This window comes from Lygodium microphyllum, chromosome 7 (genome assembly GCF_053477565.2).
Source record: "Lygodium microphyllum isolate KBCC chromosome 7, Lygodium_microphyllum_v1.1.10, whole genome shotgun sequence".
Classification (NCBI taxonomy): Eukaryota; Viridiplantae; Streptophyta; class Polypodiopsida; order Schizaeales; family Lygodiaceae; genus Lygodium; species Lygodium microphyllum.
The window spans coordinates 143,643,781-143,667,268 of record NC_141141.1 but is presented as its reverse complement, the minus strand read 5'-3'; the positions used below and the strand labels follow the sequence as shown (position 1 = coordinate 143,667,268).

The 23,488-nt window shown below is 40.9% G+C and overlaps 1 protein-coding gene across 6 annotated transcripts in view; it reads left to right on the top strand.

Moving 5' to 3' along the window:
- Positions 1 to 23,488, top strand: part of GCN2 (protein kinase family protein) — a 323,601-nt gene that overhangs the window by 148,642 nt on the left and 151,471 nt on the right. For all 6 annotated transcript variants that reach the window (XM_087682047.1, XM_087682045.1, XM_087682046.1 and 3 more), the window contains 4 exons: positions 312 to 499; positions 652 to 800; positions 955 to 1,201; positions 20,480 to 20,738. In XM_087682047.1, the coding sequence (XP_087538173.1) occupies positions 312 to 499; positions 652 to 800; positions 955 to 1,201; positions 20,480 to 20,738 (843 nt within the window). The remainder of the gene's footprint in view (positions 1 to 311; positions 500 to 651; positions 801 to 954; positions 1,202 to 20,479; positions 20,739 to 23,488) is intronic.

Below are 23,488 nucleotides of genomic sequence, written 5' to 3'. Positions count from 1 at the left end.
ATGTCAAACATCTATACATGCCTGTCACTGAAAGTTCAACCTTGTTCACACATTGGTATGTATGCTGGCAGAAGTTCTTTATCTTTGTGCTTGGGGATCACACGAACCAAAACCTCTTTTGGGCAGGTTGAGATGTTAGCAGTCTCTACGATTTAACATCTGTTTCATGCAACAAGTGAAAATAATTGTTTACAAGACCTTAGTTCTTACAGGCTACCATAATGTGTTGAGTATGATCACAATTTTGATTTAATAGATGGTGTAGGAGTTGTTCAGCCTTGGGCATTGATTGACCATGTTGATCACTGCAGGACATTAAGACAAGTTCTCGATGCACAAACAGAACCTCTCAACGAAGTAACTGTCTGGGGTATGTTCCGGCAAATTGTAGAGGGCTTGGCACACATCCATGCCCAAGGAATCATTCATCGAGACTTGACTCCAAATAACATCTTTTTTGATGTTTGCAATGATATCAAGATCGGTGACTTTGGGCTAGGTAGAGAATATTTGGAGCTTTTATTTTGTTTTATGCTGGTTTTCCTTTTTGTTTAGGAGGGTTGAGTGGGGCTTAATGCATGCAAGTGTGCTTCCCACATCCTTGTTTGCATTTCTCTAATGAAAAGTGCTGATTCAAAACTTTTCATGTAGCCAAGTTCACAAATTTGGAGCAAACAGACCGTGAAACTTCTATCTATAATGATCAGAATGGTGGTTCTCTTGATGGAACTGGCCAAGTGGGCACCTATTTTTATACCGCACCAGAAGTTGAGAAGGGTTGGCCACAAATTGATGAGAAGGTAATTAAATACTTCTTTTCACTTCTGCTGAACCCTTTGCTGTGTCGATAAACTTTTGAATACAAAACAGTAATACAGTAGATATGTTGCATCTCAAAGTCAAGTATCCTGAAACATTATTTGAGTCTTTTACACCGCTGATTGTTGTATGTAGGTTGATATGTACAGCCTTGGCATAATTTTATTTGAATTATGGCATCCTTTTAGTACTGCAATGGAGAGGCATATAGTCTTAACTGAGCTAAAGGTCAAGGGACCTCCATTGTCATGGGCAACCAAGTTTCCACATCAAGCAGGGCTTGTACAAAGTCTTATTGCTTTGAACCCTGCAGATCGTCCATCTGCAATGCAAGTGTTGAGGAACAGTTTGCCACCACGGATGGAAGATGAAGCGCTCGAAGGTAGATGGAACCAGTTTCTTTTGTTGTGGCCATCTTAACTAGTCAGCTTTGTGTGCACCAACTGATAAACTCTAAACGTGATGGTAAATGTGCAGACATGTCAAGAGTATGTTATATGTACTTTGTTTTTAAAAAATAAATGCAGCATACCTTAGATCTTACTGGATACTGTAAAAACCTTGCCTTGGTTGCTGCGAATAAAGGAACTTCTAAAACAAACGATTGGTCCTGTAGAACAGCAGATTTTATAGATAAGGTTGAAGTCGGGAAGTAGATAAAGGAAAAAAACAAACAAAAAAATTTCCATCTTTTTGTTTGTTTGAGAGTGCTTTGATGTAGAGCAGCCACCCTAGGAGCTTAGCTTTACCTCTTGCATTTTCTACCTGTGTTGGCGCTTGTTAGTTGCCCTGTGGGCTTCTGTTTGATATTTATTTGGAAAAGTTTGCAGCCTGACCAACCTTTAAAGAATAAAAGGACCAAACCTCCTAACCTGGGTCATGACCACCACTCTGCCTGCACAAGGCATCTAACATATCTCACACCAGTCCCACAAGGAAACCATGTGAAATCCTCATGCAGTTGCCATTCCAATTGCCTAGTGTTGCATACCCAAAATCTATAGGACTTTTGCCCATTGAACTTCCTTTGAGAATGAGGTGAATGGCAGAAGTACTTATTCAGTCAACACTTGTCTAAGGGAAATGCCAGAAGTACCTTCTCTAGCTCTCTATAAAAAGGACCATCATATGTCTGCTCATCCTATTTGTGACCACCCTCTTGGTGCTCTGCTATAATCTGTGTGTGTATGCGTGCCCCACCCCACAACTAGCAGCAGCAGCAGGAGAAATCTCCTCATACCACTTGTCTTGCCTCCAGAGGGCCCTATGCTATGGATCCATTGTTTCTATTATGTCTTCAAACAATCTATCTAGAGTGTTTTGGCTAGTGGTGTGGAAAAAGTTTCTGTTAACTTTATCATGAGACTAAGTCTATACGGAAGCTCTTGCATGAAATCTGTACTTTGCTTTGGCTTCCTTAAATAATATCTTCTCTAGCAATGTGCATTCTCTTAGCCACCCATCTACTCCTAATGTATCTCTCCTCCCTCAATAGTGTGGCCAATGATGCTGTAGCAGTTCCCTCCTTCTCTAGAAGGCCATGTCTCCTCATGGCCTTCTCCTTGAAGAAGGAACTGTTCTCTTCTTATAGGCTCTTATTTGAGTTTCTAGCTGCTCGTCTAGTTGAGAAGGGTGTGGATCTCCAAATCTGTGCAATTGCCTCTCTAAGATTGTCATTGTAGAACAGATGTTTTGGAATTTAAACACTGGAGTGGGACCCTCCGACTCTCAAAAATTAGCAGGTGAATCAGTGAATGGTCTCGGAGGGTTGTGCTAGGTATGATGCCTGCTAGGCTGTCCTTGTCATGGGCCCAATTGCATCATCATACAATTGGTTGATCCTAGAGAAGGTCCTAGCCCCCTACTATCCAGTAATCAACCTATTGTAAAGATGAAATTAGGGTAGCGCAGACCTTCTTGTGTTCCGCTAGTCCTTTGGGTTATAAATGACCAACAAACCCATAACTGTATCATCCGCTTTCAGTGAGAGACATTGCTCTTCCTAGAACCATGATAGCTCAATCCAATATCGATTGGGTCAAGTGCTCCCAACACGCATACACCAGCTTGTATCTTTGTGAATCCCATGATTGTTGCCTAATATGCATGGCTCTATCTTGGCAATAACTTCATGCAACATTAGGATATCCTTTTTGTTGTGGTTCTCCTGCAACATGAGAAAATTGATCGATCCTCCCACAAGTGCTTTATGTAAATCTTGTCTCATGAGGCTCTGCCCTTGCCTAAAATGTCGTCTTCCGAAACCTTGTTCAATGGGGTGTGTCCAAGTCTGTTAGACTGGCATAGAGCCACCCACACACGTCTCTTCTACCTGCGACGATACACCAACTTGAGGCTCCTCTTCACTAGCTTTGTTGCAGATTTTAATGGAGGGAAGGCCCCATTATATCTATTTGAGTCCTTTGCCTTCATCTCTATCCCTTAGGTCGCCTCAACTTCCTCTAGTTGTTGCTGGGTGTCGAGGACATGTGATGGGATCAACTCTTGGGGCTCCACTTGGACCAAAGGCTCCTAGAGATGGTGATGTGTTCGTGGCTTGTTGCATCTCTTGGGGGGCCATTGGTCTCACTACCTTCGAACTGCAGGGATGTCTACAATTTGAGAAAGTATTGATGTTGGAGACTGTGGAATCTTTGGACGTGGATGACCAAGGGAGTGTTTGCGGAGGCCATAGGAGGGTGTGATGGCACTAGGAGAGCTATTGGCAGTTTGAGGTCTTTGACAACTCTCCTCCGTCCTTCACTATGGCTTTGGCCCTCCTTGCTCGTGCATCTGTCTCGCTGAGTTGCACATTGGCTCTGTCTCTATTTGGCATTACACCATCTTTGGGGCTTTGCTTCACTCCTCTGCGGCCAGGATCTACTACCTCTATCTATGAAGCTTTGCCACTATTGTGTCGTGGGACATTCTATTTTTGGATGTCTGATCATCTTGCAAGTGAAACATTGAACAAGGAGTCTTTTCAAAAAAAGTGGATGGGTGAGAAGGCCCGTGTACACTGAGGGGATCTTGATGGTTTGGGGAGAGTGTATGTAAGGACTCTAGACTTTGAGGGCACAATGACTTTGACATATGTGTATTGGTGTGGGCCCTCTAATATTGCATTGGCAAAGGTTCTCCGTATGATATGGCTGAAGGTGCTACCGATCTCAAATATTTATATAAGGAAGTACTCATTGGGTCCTAGAAAAGAGACACTAATGATTGTGGTATCATCGAGTGATGAGTAGTCCTGGCCTTCGATCAATTTGTCAAACTATGCCAAAAGGACCGGATGTGAGCGGCGGGCTAGTGGCAAGCACCGCCTTCATTTACTCTAGTGAACGGAATTGAAGTATAAAGTATCCCTTTCCTAGGGGTATAACTCATGTGACCTTGGTTGGGATGCTTGTGAGAGCTAGATGGAGCTCTTTAAGATGTGAATGGCAAAATGTGTAGGCCAAAGAGCACATGCAAGTGCAAGCTTTGCATCCCTAAGTGCAAGCTTTTTATCCATTTTGGATCAGTTGGAATGCATTAGCCATAGAGGTATTTTGGGGCGGCTTGGGGGGGGGGATTGGATTGGAGTTGGTGTTGGTGGTGGACTACCTGCAATCTTGGGTGACTTGATAGCTCCAAGTATTTATGTTGCGGGTGTCTATTTGTGGATTGATGTCGAGCTATGTTTTGTTGTTTTTGGTGCGTGTGGGGGTTGTATGGGAATGGGGGAGATATAAGTGACTGGGGTTGGAATTGGATGAAGATTGCTAGGGTGGAGGAAGAGGTTGAGGAGGCATCCATGTTCAAAGGTTGCCTTGGATAGAAGGGAGTACTTATGGTGGCATAGGTGGAAAGGGGCAGTCTGAGGCTAGTGAAGATAGGGTAGTAGAGGTGAAGATGGGCAAGGTTGGATGAACAGGGCGGTGTTAGGCAAGTAGGAGAGGAGTGGGGAGTGGCAAGCATCCCTGGCTTATGTAGTAAGCCAAGTAATTGGACGTCAGCTTGATGTGTAGGACGGATGGTAGGCAGTATAGGAGTGGCAAGTAAGGGGTGTTGAGCATCTAAAAATGCATTACATACTGACTAGCTCTTTAAAACAGCCCCAAAACATGTAAATTACCAAGAGTGTCATTAACCAGGGAGAGGTTCTAAAGATTTTCTATGTCCCACATGCAAAACCCTAATTTCAAATGATCCTTTTGCATCTATAAATAGATAGGCTGCTCACCATTCAGCCCTATCCTTACATGCAGGTTTCTCACACTTATGTGCAGATTTCAGTCATTAGCATTAACTTTGTGGCTGTCCAGCCTTCACAATTGTTGCCACTTCATTATCAGCATGCCCATTGTTGCTTGGAGATCGCTCCTATTCCTAGCGATTACATCAAATGCCCAAGACTACTTGCATTTGTAGCTCTAGTTGGCTGCCCTACTAATTTTCTCCTATGTGGACTTCGGATTGCTGCCGTTTTTGCCAGCATGAAACCAGCCTTCCTTCTTAGAGAGGGTGGTAATTCCTTGATCAAGCACTTAATTACAGCAATCAGCAAATAAACATATATTGAAATGGACAATTTACCTTAATAATCTTGGACATTGGCCCTAAAATTGGCGCTCCTTTTAGTATTTCTTTAACTCCAATTGCCAATGGATTGATTACAAGTAGAGATTCCACAATTCCCTTGGCTAATCCAAAAGCCGTTTGCTGTTCCAACAATCAGCAAATGAACTGGACAAGTGGCCCCTTGATTTTCACTTAGGACTTGCTCTAATTAGACCCCAACTGACCAAATGCTGTTCGAAATTTACAATGGAAAACTGAGCATTTGGAATCCTTGACAATACAACAATTTGTAAGTGCCAATTTTAGTGTACAATGCCTTCTCTTGTTGGCACAGGTTTCAAGGTAGTTGTTAAACCCTAATCTATGCAGAAATTTAGGGTTCACAAAAGAAATCCTTGCTTGCTGTCCACCAAATATGGTTGAGATCTGCTCCCTAAATTTCCCTGCAGCCTAGAATAATCAGCATTTAATGCTGTTGCATGCTGCTCTAGAAAGTTGTCACCTGCTGATGAAGGTCTTTCTGTTGTCACTAGCTCTAGAATGGCTCTTGTCTGTTGTCTCAGCCGATCAGAGTTGAACTAGGTGATCAGAGCTGATATCCCGAGGATTGAGACAGCAAGGACATGGATCCATCCACCACTCCCTATAGGATCAAGGATGGACATGAGTCATTTCTTATGTCTCTCTAATGATGGCTTCACTATTTGGCCAGCATATATGGACACTCCTCTCTCCCATAGCATACGGGTTGCTATCGGACAGATTCGCACCTCCTCACATAGACTTCAGATGGAGACAAGTAGATGGACAAATACCCTAGCAGAGGATAAAACTTGCCAGCTTTGTGGTCGAGATCGTGAGACGGAGGAGCACTACATATGCAGATGCACAATATACTATGACATACGAGGACGGTACCACTGCCTCTTCCGTGATGGATTTGGATCCCTTCGCCGCGTCATGGAGTACGAGGACCAGAGATGCTTAGGTCTTTTCCACCTGGAGCTCGAGAGGTGCCGAACTGCACTACTACGAGATAGGAGGCCAGCTCACCCAGAGGGACACACACAGAGAGCAGTGACAGACTTCTTCTACAGAGCCGACCCTACTGACACTACCAACCTAGCAGAGACAAAGCCACCCCGCCAGACACCTTACAAGCCACACCGTGGTGTCACATTGGATAGAGCCACTTCCCTTTGTTGAGCACGATGACCCCATCTACCAGGACCATGTCCGAGGAGACCACACCATAGTCAGATTAGAGCCATTATCACGAGACACCGTAGACTCACCACCAGGCATATCAGTGAAGCAGCTAGGGATGGCATCATAGCTGAGATCATGTGCAGATCTTGAGGTCACCTACAGCCCATAGTCCCCACCACACTTTTGTACATGGTTGTATCAGATCTGGTTCTCCTTTCCTTTCCTTTTCTTTTCTATTGATGGAATAACACTACACATGGTTCAACCCTAGTATAGTCCCATCATATAGTTATTTTCAGTATTGTTTCATGGGCCATCCACTTATTTGTAATGTTATCTTTCCTTTACTAATGAGATGACATTAGACATGGATGTACTCTGGATTTTGTCTCATAGGCCACATTGGCCTTATGTAGACGTTAAAATATCTTTCTTTCTTTCTTTCGCTCTTTCTCTCTTTCTCTCTCTCTCAGGCTCCAAACTCTTAAATAACTGAGATCCAGCCAAAAAAAAGTTCTCAATTTGCATGCACATTTTTGCCAAGTGGCAGCCTTCTAAACCCATTTTTCAACATTATCCAACCATTAAATAATTCTGAAAATTAATTTCAGCCCTTTTGACCCTGCCCAAAATTAAATGTGCCCATCCATAATTAAAATTGCTAGGTCATTTGCAACGTGGAGTGTTCCCCAACCTCTGTTGACCCTTAGATTGGCATTAATCAATTAATCAATGCAAGTCCCAACTGTCACCACTAATACTTATTGGCCAAACAACTGTCCTAGGGTCAAAAGTGACACTTATTGACCACCAAAATCAAGCTAGCACATTTAATTAATAACTTAATCAAATGTTATTGGCAAGATTAAAGCATCTCAAAATTTCACGTCCCCATGATATAGTGCATGCCCGTGGTGCATCCGACACACCTCCTCTAGTTGTTGCTCTATTATTTATAGCTCTTGTGCACAGTTTGTAGCTTCCGATTGGTGGTACACTGCTGCATTTACTAGATTTCAGCCTCTAGACTATTCCATTTTGGTGACCAGCCTACTCCCCTTCATCATTCAACACTCTTTCAACTCTGATTATTAGTGGTTACAGTATTCGGGATCTATCTTTGGTGGCTGCCACCCTCCTACATCATTCATTGCTCTACACTTGAGCATTTGGTACGCTCTTACATTCATTTGCTACATCAATCCATTCACTTCAGATTTCTCTTCTCTCTTTGTTTGTGTTTATGTTTTTTGAGTTTTGAGTTTTGAGTTTGCATTTTGTATTTAGGGTTTGCATTTATTGCATTACTATCTGAGTCATTGTGTTTTATTTGTGTTTGTATATTCTGTGTTGTCTTAGTGCATACCCTAGCATATCTTCACATGGTATTAGAGTTGGTGCTCTTGTAAAGAGTATCTTGTGCTATGGTGGAGGCTTGGTTTGTGCAAGATATACAGACGACATGAAACCATTTGACAATGCCTTAGACTCCTTGTTCTTCGGATCTCATGATATTTTTTTAGGTTTCTTAATCACTGGAGGCCTTGAGGAGGCATTAGGGACCTAATGAAGAAGACAATGCTTCACCTTTACCTTCACTTTCTTCTCCTTTTTCTGAATTCATGATAGATAAGGAGTTTGAAGAAGTTTTGCGGAACAAATATGGTTCAACTTATCTCTCTCCTACTAGCTTTTCTTTTACATTTGGATCGACTGATGAGATTGGCTACCTCTTTGATCGAGGATATATGGCATTTGGGACGACTGGTGAACCATCTTTTACATCTCAGATAGACCCAGTGTTAACTTTGTATAACCCCTTTGAATGATATGAATCAAAACTCTCCTGTGTTTCTTCTTTCGGTGTGCAAGATCTGATAAGTTTCAATATGTCAATTTTAATCGAGGAGACTCGAGATGTAGATATATATCTACAAGTATATCTGGGACTTTATCTTCTATTTTGAGCATGGAGATAGGACTTCTCTTTCACACTCCACTTCTCCTACTCACATCTCCTGAATCTTTTTTTTTTGTATTTAGTTATCTATAATTGTAATTTACTTTTGCATCTAGCACAATGGGAGTTAGGTCTTCCATCTTTGCTTCTAGTTCCTTCTCTTTCTCTACACTCCATGTCACCTATCCTTAGGTGAATGCCACTTCACACCCTAGTACATTGTTTGGGGGGGTGCCACCCTTTAACATTGTGCCTTACCCACACGTACAAGTGAGCACATCTATTTATCTTAGGATGACAGTGATGGGTATCCCGTCACTTCCTCTAGACACTTAGTCGTTATCTATCAGGGTCTCAGATGTAGAGATTTCCATCCTTTGCTTATAATGTGTCATCACACATACTATGGATCACTCCTTTGCAAGGATTTCCATCCTCTACCCCATGTGTCGCTATCCCTTCTCCATGGACTACTCTTGCGGTCACCATGCCCATGCCCAGTCACTCCATTCCCACTTTTGGATCCACTGTGGACACAATTCACATGCATGGTGGGAACTCTTGGATTACTTCCCAAGTGTACTCCACTCCCCACCTTACTCACCCTACCCACCTTTTCCATTCTACAGCACTACCACTCCTATTGCTATGGCTAAGAATACCTTCACGAATAAGACTCATTTTAATGAGTGAAATTTCATCACTTGGTCAAGTTTCATGCAACAAGTACTTGAATATTAGGAACTTTGGGACATAATCATTGGTCTAGAGCCTACGGTGAACTGTTAACTCTCACCTTAATCACATCTGTCAATGAAGAACCTACAATGCCACAATCAATGTTGAGTTAATGCAGGGCTTGCTTCCTGAGTTTGATTCTCATTTACAACATTTTCCTCTCACATTTGATGGTTGGAGTCATCTCATTGACTGCTATACATCACGAGATCGCACTCACTGCATCAATCTTGACTTTGAGCTTCAAGAGTTTTCCATTAAGGAAGGAGATGATTTGAAAGCCAAGTTGGCTGAATATTGGTGGTTACTCATTGATTTTGCTACTATTGGCTCACTGAACTCAGATGATGATCACGCTACATTGTTTTTAAACAAGCTTCCTAAAAAGTATTTCCACTTTATTTAGCATATCATCTTGCTACCTCAATTGTCAGCCTTCAATGAGTTCGAATATCAGTTCTTGCATCGCACGGGGTTGCATGATTAAGTCCACAAGAATTCCAGCCCACATTCTTGTTCCGAGAGGAGTCTTGTCTCTTCTTCGCAAGGGAAAACAGAAGGTGGCAATAATTGACTAGGTGCGAAGGCAACTCAAAACAAGTCTAATACCCCTTCTTGAGATGGAACCAAAGAAACTGACGAAGGAAATTCGGTATGGCAGCCTCTATACTATGTTGAACTCCCTTTTGCCACAAAGTGAATGAGGTAAGGGCACTACCTAGTCATGGAAGAGCGGACTAGGACGCTATACAAGAGGGAGAGGAGCTTGTGAGGGAGAAGAGAGAAAACTAAGAGAGAGAGAGAGAGAGAGCTAGAAAAAATAGATGAATCAATAAAACTTTAGAGGGCACAAGAGATGGAGAACCCTCAAAACATAACCAATATATACAATATGGACACCAATAGTATGGGCTTATTACACTGTAGAGCATTTATAAGCTATAGTAAGGGAATGAACTGCATAAGCTCATCGGAGAGAACGAGGAAGGCTCAATAGGGCTGAAGAAAGCCTCTTGGCTCTCTCTTGCAAATTACAAAAGAGAAGGTCTCTTTATATAGGCCTTGAGGGTGTTTAGGGAGGAGGTTAAGATAGAATAGGAATTAACAGCACCAAAGCTACATTAAGGCGGTTTTACCAATGTGGAAGCTCCATCTAGATGTTTTGTTGACCAATTTTGTACTTAATCAAGTTCCATCATAGGTGAGTTGTCTCAATTCTCCCCCCAATAGCTTGAGTCCAAGAGCTCTTCTATATAAAAATATAGAGAATCTTCATAAAATAAGATTATATCTAGCAATAATGGAGAGAGAGTAGTGAGAATTCGTACATCACTACTACAATTAAGGATGATTTGAGTGTGATTTAGGAAGGGATTTCTAATGGTTTATTAGCTTGAGAGAGAGGAGAAGAGAGGGGAAAGGGTTGGGAGTCTAATGAATGATGTTTATGGAAATGTTAAGTGTGGGAAAGAAAGTGTAGGTGTGTATAAAACTGAGAGGTGGTCTCCACCGCAGTTGGAAAAAGTCGGCATTCACCATTTTAGCCATATCTCCCGACTAGTAGCTCCAAAAAATTATAAAAAAATACCAGCCGAAACTTCAGCTCACGTGCTACAGCTTTTATGCTGAAAAGTTTTTTTGGATCGGAGTGGAAGTATTTTTAAAAAATCTTACAAAATCATGTGTTTGATTTTTCTTCCACTAATGCTTTCAAGAAGGGTCCCATTTGTTTGAATTATCATAAGGCTTCAAAGCCATGACATTATAAGCCTCACATGCCCTTTGGATGGCTCCAAATCCATTTCATATCTTTTCTTTTCACATTACACATTTTCCCCTTCACTTCATTGATCTTTACTCTTCATCCCCCCTTGGTAAACCGGTCCATGAAATATAACCATCCAGTGATTTCTTGGATTTCCCAAGAGGTTGTTCCCACTCTCTTCTTTATTTTAAACCTCCACATGTATAAAAAAATCAACAAGTGTTAGACAAAATATTTTTTTGTGATTTTCTCAGATTAGAAACTAAACTGATCTGGCAACAACTCGATAAGAAGAATAGGTTTTGTATACATTGCTAGAGATCAGGCCATGTGGATGAGGATTGTTGTACCATGGCCTGGTGTCTTCCACCTAAGAAATCACAGTAGATTGCTGCGGCTACCTCCACTCCTACTGGATTGTCCATTGGAACTATGCTTTTCGTTGTTGCCTCGTCTACTTCTTTTGGCATAGCTATGGCTAGACATGTGGCACACGGACAGTCTCAGCGGCCCATATCTTTCATTACCTTGAAAGGAGTAGCTGATTGGTTTGTTTACTCACCTATTGCAACATTTGCATCCATTCCAAGGTATGCTCCCACACCCCACCCTAGGCACTCTTTCCCACCTCATTATGCATTTCATTGGCTGTGAATTGTTGATGGTTGTACGTGTTGGGGGCAACATCCTTAGGCTAGTACTTCTTTAGGTCACTTCGGATACCCTAGGTTAGTCTAGCATTTCTCTAGGTTTTAGTGTTTTGCTGTATTTACTCATACAGAAACTTAGATCCCCACTCATTGTATATCTTTCATTTTTCTTTTCTTTTCATTTTGATTTGCTTTGGAGCATCTCACTGCTAACCTTTGTTTTTGTAGATTCTAATCTCATTTTAGGGTCTTATATTTCACTGTAGGATTAACAGGTAGGTTTGCATCGATCCTTCTTGGGCTGGAGACATGGGATATTAACTGTTTCTTTGTGGTTTTGTCTTAGAAGATTTCCTCTTCTACCAGTGTGGAGGTCTCTCCTATTGAGGCGGATAGTGCAACATCTCTATTGATGTTGTCATGACAGTGATTTCGACCTTGCTCTTCTAGTCGGAGTGCTTTATCGTGATCTTCATCTATCATTATAGTTCTTGACATTTCACATGAAGAATGACATTAGTCTCCTTTTCCTCCTGCAGCCTTGACATCCAAGTTTGAGAGGGGATTCCCACCCTTTCTTGGTATTCTACAAGAGTCAGCACTTGTCTTCGATATCGGTCTCCCTCCCCCAGTGTACCTTCCATTTGTATTGCATGATCATCATCATCTTTGCAAAAGGGTACTTCAGTAAGTGAACAATCTCCCCATGAGGGACAATGTCCAATCGACACTTCCTTGCATGTATATTCTCATCTTGTAGTGTTACTTTATGCATCTCATTGTGTAGAGCACACCTGGGCGGATCTTGATCTGCTGTCTATATGAGTGGTTTTTTACCACCACATCATCACCATACTTGTTCAACCCCTTCTCTCATCACCAACCCATGAGTGGTTGGGATAGCTGATATGTTTTGTGATGTGTTGGATCTTAGCATCGCTTTTCATTCTTCCCATGGGGCATAATTACTTGAAAGGCTGTGAACCATATCTATTCTATTAAAAAAAAAGAAAGTTCAATGTGGTTCCATTTGCCTTTGCAAGTCCTGGTAGGCCACTGGGCAGGCAATGAGCACCCCTTGTCCAATGCCTTAGTCTCTCTGGAGTGATTACTTGGACTCCCTTGGTAAGATAATCATCGCCTTTGTATTCTTGCTAGGCTATTGGGTAGCCGTAGTGTAGCCTTTGTCTAATGCCTTGGCTCTGTGTCATTAAACAAGCAGCAGTTCTATAGAATTTTTGTTTTCCATATGCAAAACCCTAAGTTGGTAGGATCCTTTTGCATCTATAAATAGACATGTTGCCCACCATTCAGCCTTATTCTTATGTCATGAGGACATGTATTTTTGAAACCTCACTTAACATGTGGATTAATTTTTATTCACATGGTTAAGTAAATGTTACACATGTGAGGTGTAACTAGGGTTAGAGTAAATTTTACAAGCGCGGGACGCGAGGAAATCACGGGATGTCAAAGGTAAAAGTTGCTATAAGTTATGCCGCATAGGTACTTGGTGGTATCTGGTGCCAGTTGTTGGCCTAGGTCATTCATTTGGCCATAATATCAGTTGGTGACACTAGGGAAGTGGCGTTTAATGGTACCTAATACCAATCTGATGGTTAAAGATGGGGTAAGACGCTCGAGAATGAAAGTTTCCTAACCAATTTAATTATTGGCCAGTTAGATTATTTTTCAAGGCATCGAAATAATTATTAGATTAATTTTCAGTATTTCAAGATTGAAAATTAATATTTAATTATGGATAATCCTGGAAAATAATATTTGTGGGCTGCCCAAAGGAATTTGGGATTTTTGCATTAAATCCACTGTGTCTAGTATGTCTCAGCTTATAGAGATTGTTGCTATAGTCGGTGCTTTGCTGCGTTGGAAGGATTCGGCTTCCTAGAGAATGTGGAGAAGCCAAATAAAAAGTTGTTTAAGATTGAGAAAAGGGTCAGATATGAAAATCAGCCTGAAAAGAGTCCAAAACAACAAAGAAAGGGCTTGAAAACATTGGCACAACATAGGGAATTGATGGCTGCAAGTAAACATTTTATTTATGAAAATGAGGATCACATTGCAAGGGATTGTCCCAATAGACAGCAAGTTGGAAAATAAAAAAATTAGGGAGATTCTAAAGGAAAGAAGCACAAAACGCCAGTGGGATTGGTGCTCGATATTGTTAGTAATCAACCCAATGATGATGCTATTGAGTTGTGCAGAGCATGGGGCAAAATTAGGGATCAATATGCATTGATTTTCTTTGATAATGTTGCATGAGCCAACTTCATCTCTGTCGACATGGCCACTCGTCTAGGCATTAGAGAGGATGAGATGGGACCCATGGGTGAAGTTGGAATGGTATATAAAGGTCATGTAGAGCTCGTCACACTGCTCATTGGAAAGCTTTGGTTGCATATACACGGATATGTGGACAGCAAAGAGTTCTTCATTGCTCCACTTGAGGGTTGTGATGTATTGCTTGGTATGCCATGATGTCATCGTGGTATGCATGTAGTGATTGATTCGTGTGCAAAAAGAAAGATTGCTATTCAGAATAAGGAAAAGATGACTTCGGATCTTATGCTTGTGTTGCCCGATCTAAGGAAGTCATTCATAGTTCAATGTGATGTATGTGGTAACAAAATTGGGGTTGTTCTTATGCAGGACGGCCGAGTTATGGCTTATGAGAGCCGAATTCTCCACGGTTCAAAAAAGAACTTGTAGGTCTATGAGAAAGAGCTCTTGGCTGTAATTCATGCACTGTCTACGTGGATACATTATTTGTATCTTGCATATGGAAGAGCATGACTTTTAGTGATAACTCTAGGCCTTAACTGCTTTGTGACACATAGTCGTCCATGCATCATAAAAATTCTATCTCTTAGCATAAAATGTTCATGCCTTTGGCTATTGCTAAACTGATCATAAACATTAGCAAAGCCTGAATCAACAACATATTGCTCTTTCATGGCATCCAACTTAGTGTGATAAACCATGATGACGGCTGAAATTTGTGGCTTATGTGACAATGCATCAGCCACAACATTCCTTTTACCAGCAATATGTACAATCTGAAAATGAAACATAGAGAGAAAATTTGCCCATCTCATATGCTTCTCTGACAACTTTGTCTGCGTTAGAAAGTACCTCAAAGTTTAATGGTCTGTCTGCACTGTAAAAACATTGATGCCATAGTCAAGGCATTGGAGCGTTTCTTGTATTGGCTAGGTTTGAGACATGATGTAGAACAATTGGTTAAGACATGCATTGTATGCGAGAAGGTAAAGCATGATAGGCAAAAGAGGTCGGGTTTGTTGCATCCCTTGCCTATTCTAGATAGGCCTTGGCAAAGCATTGCAATGGACTTTATTTTTTAGCTTCCTAAGACACCTACAAGGAATGATGGGATATGGACTATCATTTGCAAGTTTAGCAAACAAGCCAATTCCATTCCGACGAGGAAAAAAATAAAGGTTGATCATATGGCACGATTGTTTTTGCAGCACATCTTTGAGTATTATGGTATGCTAGATTTGATCATTAGTGATCGAGACCCCCGGATGACCAATTTATTTTGGAAGGGGTTGTTTGAGAATATGGGTACCACACTGAAACTCTCATCATCCTTCCATCTGCAGACAGATGGTTAGTCTAAGGAAGCAAATTCTATAGTGTTAGACCTATTGAGGTGCTATGTTTCAGACCAAAAGACATAGTGGGAGCAATATTTGCTCTTGGTTGAGTTTACTTACAACAACACAGTGTAGAGTTTTGCGAACAAAGCTCTATTTTAGGTGGTTCAAAGTGGCAAGAATGTACCACCTATTCTGTAAACTAAGGATGAAATCTTTGAGGCTGATCGTTATGTGGAAAACTTGGATGTAGCCTATGCAAAGATCAAATATGCACTTCAAAGATTGCAAGAAAAGCAAAAGAGGGTAGATGATCGCGACAAACGTGCTTTGCAGTTTGCAAAGGGTGATTATGTATTGCTATGTTTTGAAAAGATAAGGCTGACAAAGATGAAAGGAGGAGAGAGATTGTATTCGAAGCTGAGTATGAGATACTATGGGCCCTTTAAGGTGTTGGAGAAGATCAACAACGCGGCATATTGGCTGAAATTACCTCCACATTTGCGGATACACAGTGCCTTGCATGTCAGTTTGTTGAGGCCTTTTCATGGTGATGTGCTAGAGGATGTGTCTGCTAAAATTGAGCCTGAGGTTGAGGAGCTAGATGAGATTTTGGAACCCAAGCAGATTTTGGCACATAAGAAAAAATGTCAAAGGTAAAGTTTCCAGGAGATACTTGGTGAAATTTTAGAATTATTTACTAATGGATGTCTAATTGATGGAAGAGGATGACTTGGTAGACCATCCTCAGTTTTTGCAGCTTTATTAGAGCCAACTTTAGTTCGGGCTCCGCCAAGTTCAACAGAGCAAGGGTCTAGTGTATTGCCTGATGCTGAAGGGGAGAGGTTGCACCTCGAGTCCTTTAGTTATGGACAACTCTCATATGTAGTGGATCTCACATGTATTTAGCATACATGCAAGGTACTGCACTGATAGTATGTTTGCCATGAGGTCACTACTTAGTGTACTAGTCACTGTGAGATATATGCAGATGAGTATGAGTTTCCTCCGGGCATCGGAACTATACTTTTGCATCAGTTTATGATCAATTTAGCTTGAATTTTGCCTCAATTTTGAGACAAATTTTGATTAGTTTCAGCTCAGTTTTTGATCAGCTTGAGAACTGTTTATGGTCACTTTTAGGATTAGTTTTGCATCGGTTTTTGCATTGATTGCTGTTCAGTTTTTTTCAATGAGTTTGTGATTAGTTTATGGTCACATTTGCAATAGTTTGTGATCAGTTCTCAAATCAGCAAGTGATCAGTTTATGATGAAATTATGTTTAGTTTTCAATGGTTTACATCTGGTTCCATGGACAATAGCATATGTTATGATGCCATTGATGTTTTAGCCATGGTTTATGCTTGGTTATTCTATGCTATGGTTTAGTTTTGCCAGATGAGTTGAGGTCATGAGAAATAGACATGTAACATGATAATCTGGCAATGTTTTTGAGATTCTTTGTGAGTCTTATATTATGTTATGATTTGCTGGTAATTTTCAGCATGTGTTGGACATATGGAATGATTGAGCAATAGTGCGCAATGTTGTGTTAACTATGATGCCTTGTGAAAATTTCAATCTAATATTTTGCTTTTGATGCATTTGGCAGTGCAATCAAGGACGATTGCAAGGATTTGAAGGGGAAGGGTTGTCATGAGGACATGTATTTTTGAAACCTCACTTAACATATGGATTAATTTTTAATTACATGGTTTAGTAAATGTTGCACATGTGAGGTATAACTGGGGTTAGAGTAAATGTTATGAGCTTGGGACTCTAGGAAATTAATGGATGTCAAAGGAAAAAGTTGATATAAGTTATGCCGCATGGGTACTTGGTAGTCTCTGGTACCAGTTGTTGGCCTAGGTTATTCATTTGGCCATAAGTGTCAGTTGGTGACAGTAGGGAAGTGGTGTTTCATAGTACCTAATGCCAATTTGATGGTCAAAGATGGCATAGAGACACTCGACAATGGAAGTTGCCTAGCCAATTTGATTATTGGCCAGTTAGATTAGTTTTCAAGGTACTGAAATAATTATTAGATTAATTTTCTGTATTTAAGGACTGAAAATTAATTTTTAATTATGCATAATGTTGGAAAAACAATTTGGGAAGGCTGCCACTTGTCAAAAATTCTGATATGCAAGACTGAAAAACATCTTTAAAGGCTAGAGAGAGAAATTTTTAGTGTATTCATCGTGCAAGAGAGAGGGAGGAGATGCTGCTGATGTGATTTGCGGCCATTAAAGGACCTTTTGAGATAGCCACGGACAAGAGAAGACCAATCAATATCAATTGATAGCATCTACAAGCTCTTGAGACAAGGTAGTGGCAGTAAATAACTGATTTTTTTTAGTTCTTTACATCTACAAGCTGTTGAGACAAGGCAATACCAGTAAATGACAAATTTTCTTCATTTCTTCGCAAAGAAACTCTGCATTTTCTCTCCCCTCAACATTCTTCCTCATCTTCTAGCCTTTCTACAGCCTTGCTTTGAAGATTACAGCATTGAGATCACCAAAGGTTGAGAAATTTCAGATTTCTCTATTGTAAACCCTTATATGTAGCAGAAATTAGGGTTTAGCAGCAGCCTTTGGAAGCGTGCCAGAAATTGGAAGCTCCAAGACTTGGATTCAACAGGGCTCAAGTTGTTTTTAATCTATTGGAGGGACTAACAAATCATTGAATTTGGGACATTTTCTATCTCCATTAAATCGGGTGAAGACCAATCGACTGGCCAAATCAAGGGGCTAATGGGATTGAAGACTTGGTCATCATTTTGGACAACAAGGGGAGTTGGAATACCGAAAGGGATTGGGAGAATCCCATTGTATGTCAACTTCTTCTTCAATTAAGTCCAATAAATACTGAAAGGGGCGCGAGTTTTGGGGCCAACAAGGTGTTCAATGTCCAAGATTATATGGTAAAGTGTGCTTTTCAGTTTTGTGAATTTGATAATTGCTGTAAATAGTGCTTAACTAGGTTATTTACCACCCTATCCGAGGAGGAAGGCTGGTTACATCTTGTGTGCTGGTTTCTCTCTCCTCCATGTAGATTTCAACCATTAGCCTTCACTCATCAGTGGCTGTCCAACCTTCACGATTACTGCCACCTCATCATCAGCGTGTCCACTGTTGCTTGGTGATTGGTCCTACTGTTGGCGATTGCATCAAATGCCCAAGACAGCTTGGAATTGCAGCTGCAGTTGGATGCTAGTGGTATACTATTGCATTTACTAGATTTCAGCCTTTAGTTTGTTGTGTTTTGGTGATCGGTCTTCTGCCCTTCATCATTCAGCACTCTTTCAGTTCGGATCGGTGGTTATAATGCTTTAGATCTTTCTCTGACGGACATCACCTTTCAATATCATTCATTGCTCTGCACTTGAACATTCTGTATGCTCTTACATGCGTTTACTGCATTGATCCATTCACTTCAAGGTTCTCTTCTCTCTTAGTTTGTGTTTGTGTTTTTTGCATTTTGAGTTTTGAGTTTGATTTTTGTGTTTGTGGTTTGTATTTATTGCATTAGTGTTTGAGATATTGTGTTTTAGTTCGGGTAGGAGGGGGTGTAGGGCTAGGAGTCAATCTATCGAGCACGAGGAGACTATGTGAGGGTGGCAGACAACAGGTGGGTCAAAAGTGTTGGGCTAAGAAGGGGATGCCGGAGTTTAGACTATGGGAAATAGGTGACACTAGTTGTGTGTTGGGTTCATTGACTTATTTGAGGTTCAACAGTGACATCCGATTAGATGACGTTAGTTAGTCATGAGACATGAGGTCTATCGAGCAAGGGGTTTGCTTAAGCTAGGGGGTAGTTTGTCGACACTATAACCACCACTCATTTTTTCTCTTTCCTCTCATGTCTAGTTTTGTTTTGGACTTTTTTGGAAAAGAGTGTTCGAGTTGACTTTTCTATTTTCATTAGTTTTGAGGCAGACGGCTCTTTGGCCATAACAAGAGATCCCTTGTAAAACCTACACACATGATCACCAAAGATCACTCTATAACCACAATCATCAAGCTATTTTGTACTAATCAAAATTCTTGATAACTTTGGAACATGCCATAAATTTTGCAAGATAAAGGAAGGACCATTTGGCAATAACAAATGTATATCCCCAATAACAACAATGTTGCATGTATTGTTATTTCCAAGATGGGCATATCCTCTCTTTCTAGCATCATAAGTAGAGAACTGCTCCTTATGGGAAGTAACATGAAATGATGCCATAGAATTTGTAAGCCAGTTTTGAGACATGCCATTATCCATGGTAACCAAGAATGCATCACCAAAAGAGGAAAGAAATAAAACACCCCCCTCATCACTGCCACATGCATTAATTCCCTCAATCTTTGCCTTGGTTTTCTCTTTGCCAGCATCATGCAGCAGTTTACTGCAGACATGATAGCTTTACATTGTAAGTTTCTTTCTGATGTAAACAAGCTGATGATCTTCCTTTTTTAATTGACTCCATTTTTTCACTCCTTGAATCCATGGGGCTGACATGAGAAAGACGAATTGATTGATGAGATTGCCTCAGTTTGGTTTTGTGCACACTATATTTTGTCGTGAAGACCATATGGTGGTGTTACTTTGTCAATCCTAATTTCTTTGCATAGTCAGCAGGGAATGGGGCCTCATTGACTGATCTTTTTGATTTGCTTCAAACTACCACGTGTTTTGAATGAAGATGTTCAGGCAAACATAACCGTTTGAAGTAAAACATCTTGTATCGAATTGTTAGTTCAAGAGGTAGTGGTTTTCTCTACAAGTCTATCTACACATCTAGTTGCAACAGCAAGTATTAATGCAATCTAAGGGTTAACTTTTAAGGTTTAACAGAAGAAACACCACTTGGTGTGCTAGGTTGAGTAGCAGCTAATATTAATGATTATGATGGCTTCAAACTGTCCAATGCTGACTTCAAAATGTTCATTGCATTAGTTGCCTTCGATTGTTGTGCTCACAAATCCATACATACATATCACTTTTCTCCTCTGATAGACACTTCCAACTGAAATAGTTATTTTTCTTTACTATGCTGAGAACTGTCAGAAGAGTTGAGATTCATGACTAAAATGTACACTGCTATGAAAGATTGATTTCTCATTCTAAACTGTGACCTGTACAGATGTATTGCGTACTATACAGAGAGCAGAAAACTCATATGTTGTAGATCAAATTGTATCATCTCTTTTTGATGAAGAAAGGATGACTTTGATTGCACAAAAGCTTGATCAACAACATATGAATTACCTTTGTTCTGAGAAGTCATTTCTCCAAGATCAGATACTTGCAATAGCAAAGGATGTTTTTGTATCTCATGGGGCCCAGCAGTTCAGCAGTCAGAGCCTGAACTTGATTGATGATGATGGAGGAGTTTCACACAGGTACAACAATGTCCTTAAACTGCAATCAACAGCGTGGTGATGCAGGGTTGATTTCGCTTCTTCTCTTTTCAGTTTGTACATATGATGGTGAGACATGGCTGGCATTTTTAAATTTATCTTACTGGCCAATTTGGCCTCTTACTCCCCTCTCTCTAAGAGACATCATGGAATGATGCTCCATTCATCCCAATGCTTGAGTTTCGTACTTTTATTATTTCTATGGTTCTGTCCTAGCTTTTATCATTTCTATGGTTCTGTCCTAGCTTTGTATTGTGCCATTGTTTGTAATTTCACCCTAAGTAGTAGTTAGTTATTTATCTTTTCCAGTCCTTGTTTTTCATTTTCTACTCAGGACATTTAGTCTTTCCCGAGTTTTGGATGTGTGATTACTTCTGCCTCAAGTAGATGTTACCATACAACTTCTTTTTTGTGTGTTTTCCTGTAGTGAGTGTTTAAACTTTATATTAGATCAAATTGCAGAAGGAATACAAAAGTCAAGTCACAGGAAAGATACAAAAGTCACAGCAAAGAAGTAGAAGAGATTGCCGTATGCCGAGGAGCTAAAGTTGGGGACTTGCTCTAAAAGCCTCAAAGATACAGGCAGGTGTATACCTCTGTATTTGTGAGCATTGGCTTCATGAGTACAAGATTGGGGTATCCTTATAGCAGGGAGAGCGCTCTAGGTATCTGTGAGACTAGAGACGGCGTTAGTAGGCTTGTTGATCATATATGCCCCTAAAAGCGAGAGGGAGAGAAGACTTTTTTGGACTATGCTTACTCAATCTCTACCTCATGTTGACCACTGGATTGTAGGTGGGAACTTTAATATGTGAAAACTTGGAGGATAGAGGGGGTAGATGCATAGACACTATTAGTTAAAAAGAGCAGGCAGCTTGGGAGGATTTGTTCTTCCATATCAAAGGATAGGACCCTTCATTCACGGCATAGTTTGGTGGATTTACAATCTCCCTCATTGGCAAACTTTTCCTTGCCTTGCCTCTTCTTTTTCATGAAAAGAGCCATCAAATGCTTGCTCATCTAGTCAATAACCGCCCTTATAATGCTCTTGTATTAACGCTGGATTCCATCAATATTGTGTAGTACTCTATAGCCACGTGTCTTTCCTCCTAAGGGCTATGTGCTATGGATCCATAAACTCTCATGGGTCCATGCACTCCGTTCTTAGTGTGTCTAGACCGTGTGAGGCTGAAGAAGTCTCTATTATGTCTTCTAAAAGGAAACCCTCGCATGGAATCTACCGATCTATCTTTTTGCATGAATTTGTGCTGTGGTTGTAAAGAAAAGTGATGATATGCTTTGATACCATGACAAGAAAAGTGACGAGACGGTATGCACTCGTACCATATTAGAGAGAGAGTAGGGTTTGTTTGGAGAAACATAGATTATGTATGGCAAACATGGAGAGAAGAAAACTCAGAAACTCAGAAGAAGAGTGAAGAAGATGGTGAATGATGAATCACTGAATCATGCTCAATGAATCAAGCTGGCACAATGAGGCTGAAGCTCAAAGGTGATTGCACTGTCTTGGCTGTTTAGGTGGCAATATCTGAAGGAAACTTGCACTGTAGATGGAGTAAAATGCAATTCTCCTGGTAGTAGGGTAGAGAAGGTAATGCCGAATGATGAAGCAAGGGACAACCAGTTGTAGATGGAGTGTAGTCCTTGGGGACCATCAAAGATGAGGAAGAAGATTGCTAACTATGGACCCATACTCTGAAAGGGGAGAATTAGTAGGGCAGCCTACCAGGTGGTCAAACATGACCCCAAAAGCACCAAGAACTGCAAAAGCAAACTATGGACTGTAGACAATGCTTGCCAAAGCCAATGCTGAAGCTAGAAAGGTGACTGCAAAATGCAGCCCCAAGACCAATGCCAGGTTGTGGATGTTGTCGCTAGGTTAGGAGGATGCCTGGAGGCTGCAAAATGCAGCCCAGAGGGCTGTCGCTAGGTGATAGAAGGCTAATGCCAACAAGGGGAATAGGTTGTCAGGCAGTCGGGGGGAGATTGGCAGTTGATTGAAGAAGACTGCAGCCAAAACACAACTTGCAAGGGGAGAAACAAAGTGCTTGGCAGCAGGGAAGCATGGGCCATGAACTGCAATGTCCTCCTCACGGGGTTGAGCAGCAGTGGAGAGGTTGGAGAGGAGAAGAATGTGGGAGAGAATGACTGAGAGTGTTAGAATGAATGAATGTGGAAGATGTATGGAATGATGGGAGTCAATGCCGTATTTATAGGCACAGATTGTTTGGAGTGGCGTCCCTATAAGTGGGCACCCTACTCTTTTTGGGGATGTTGGAATGAAAAACAAAAGGAATGAAGTGGAAGAAATGTATTGAATGATTGGGTTTCTCAACATTGGTAACATTCAACCTAACAACTACTCATCTGCACAAAGGACGTCTCTCCTCCTCCCTCTAAGTGCTATGAGTGATGCTTTGGTGATTTTTTGTCTCTCTAGAAAGCCATGTCTCTCCTGAACTCCTCTTTGAAGGAGATGAACTCCTGCAAGCTTTTATCCATGTCTCTAATTGTGTGTCTAGTCGAGAAAGGCTGACTCCCAAATCTGTGAAATCATTGGTGTGAGATCCTCATCGTTAAAGCGGTGCTTTGCAATCTTGTGCAGGGTGCTTTGACTCTTTCAAAAAGAGCGAGCTATATGTTGTTCTTATCATGCAAGGCAGTAGGTATAGTCTTACTCGTTAAGAAGAACTTCACATAGATTCTTAACT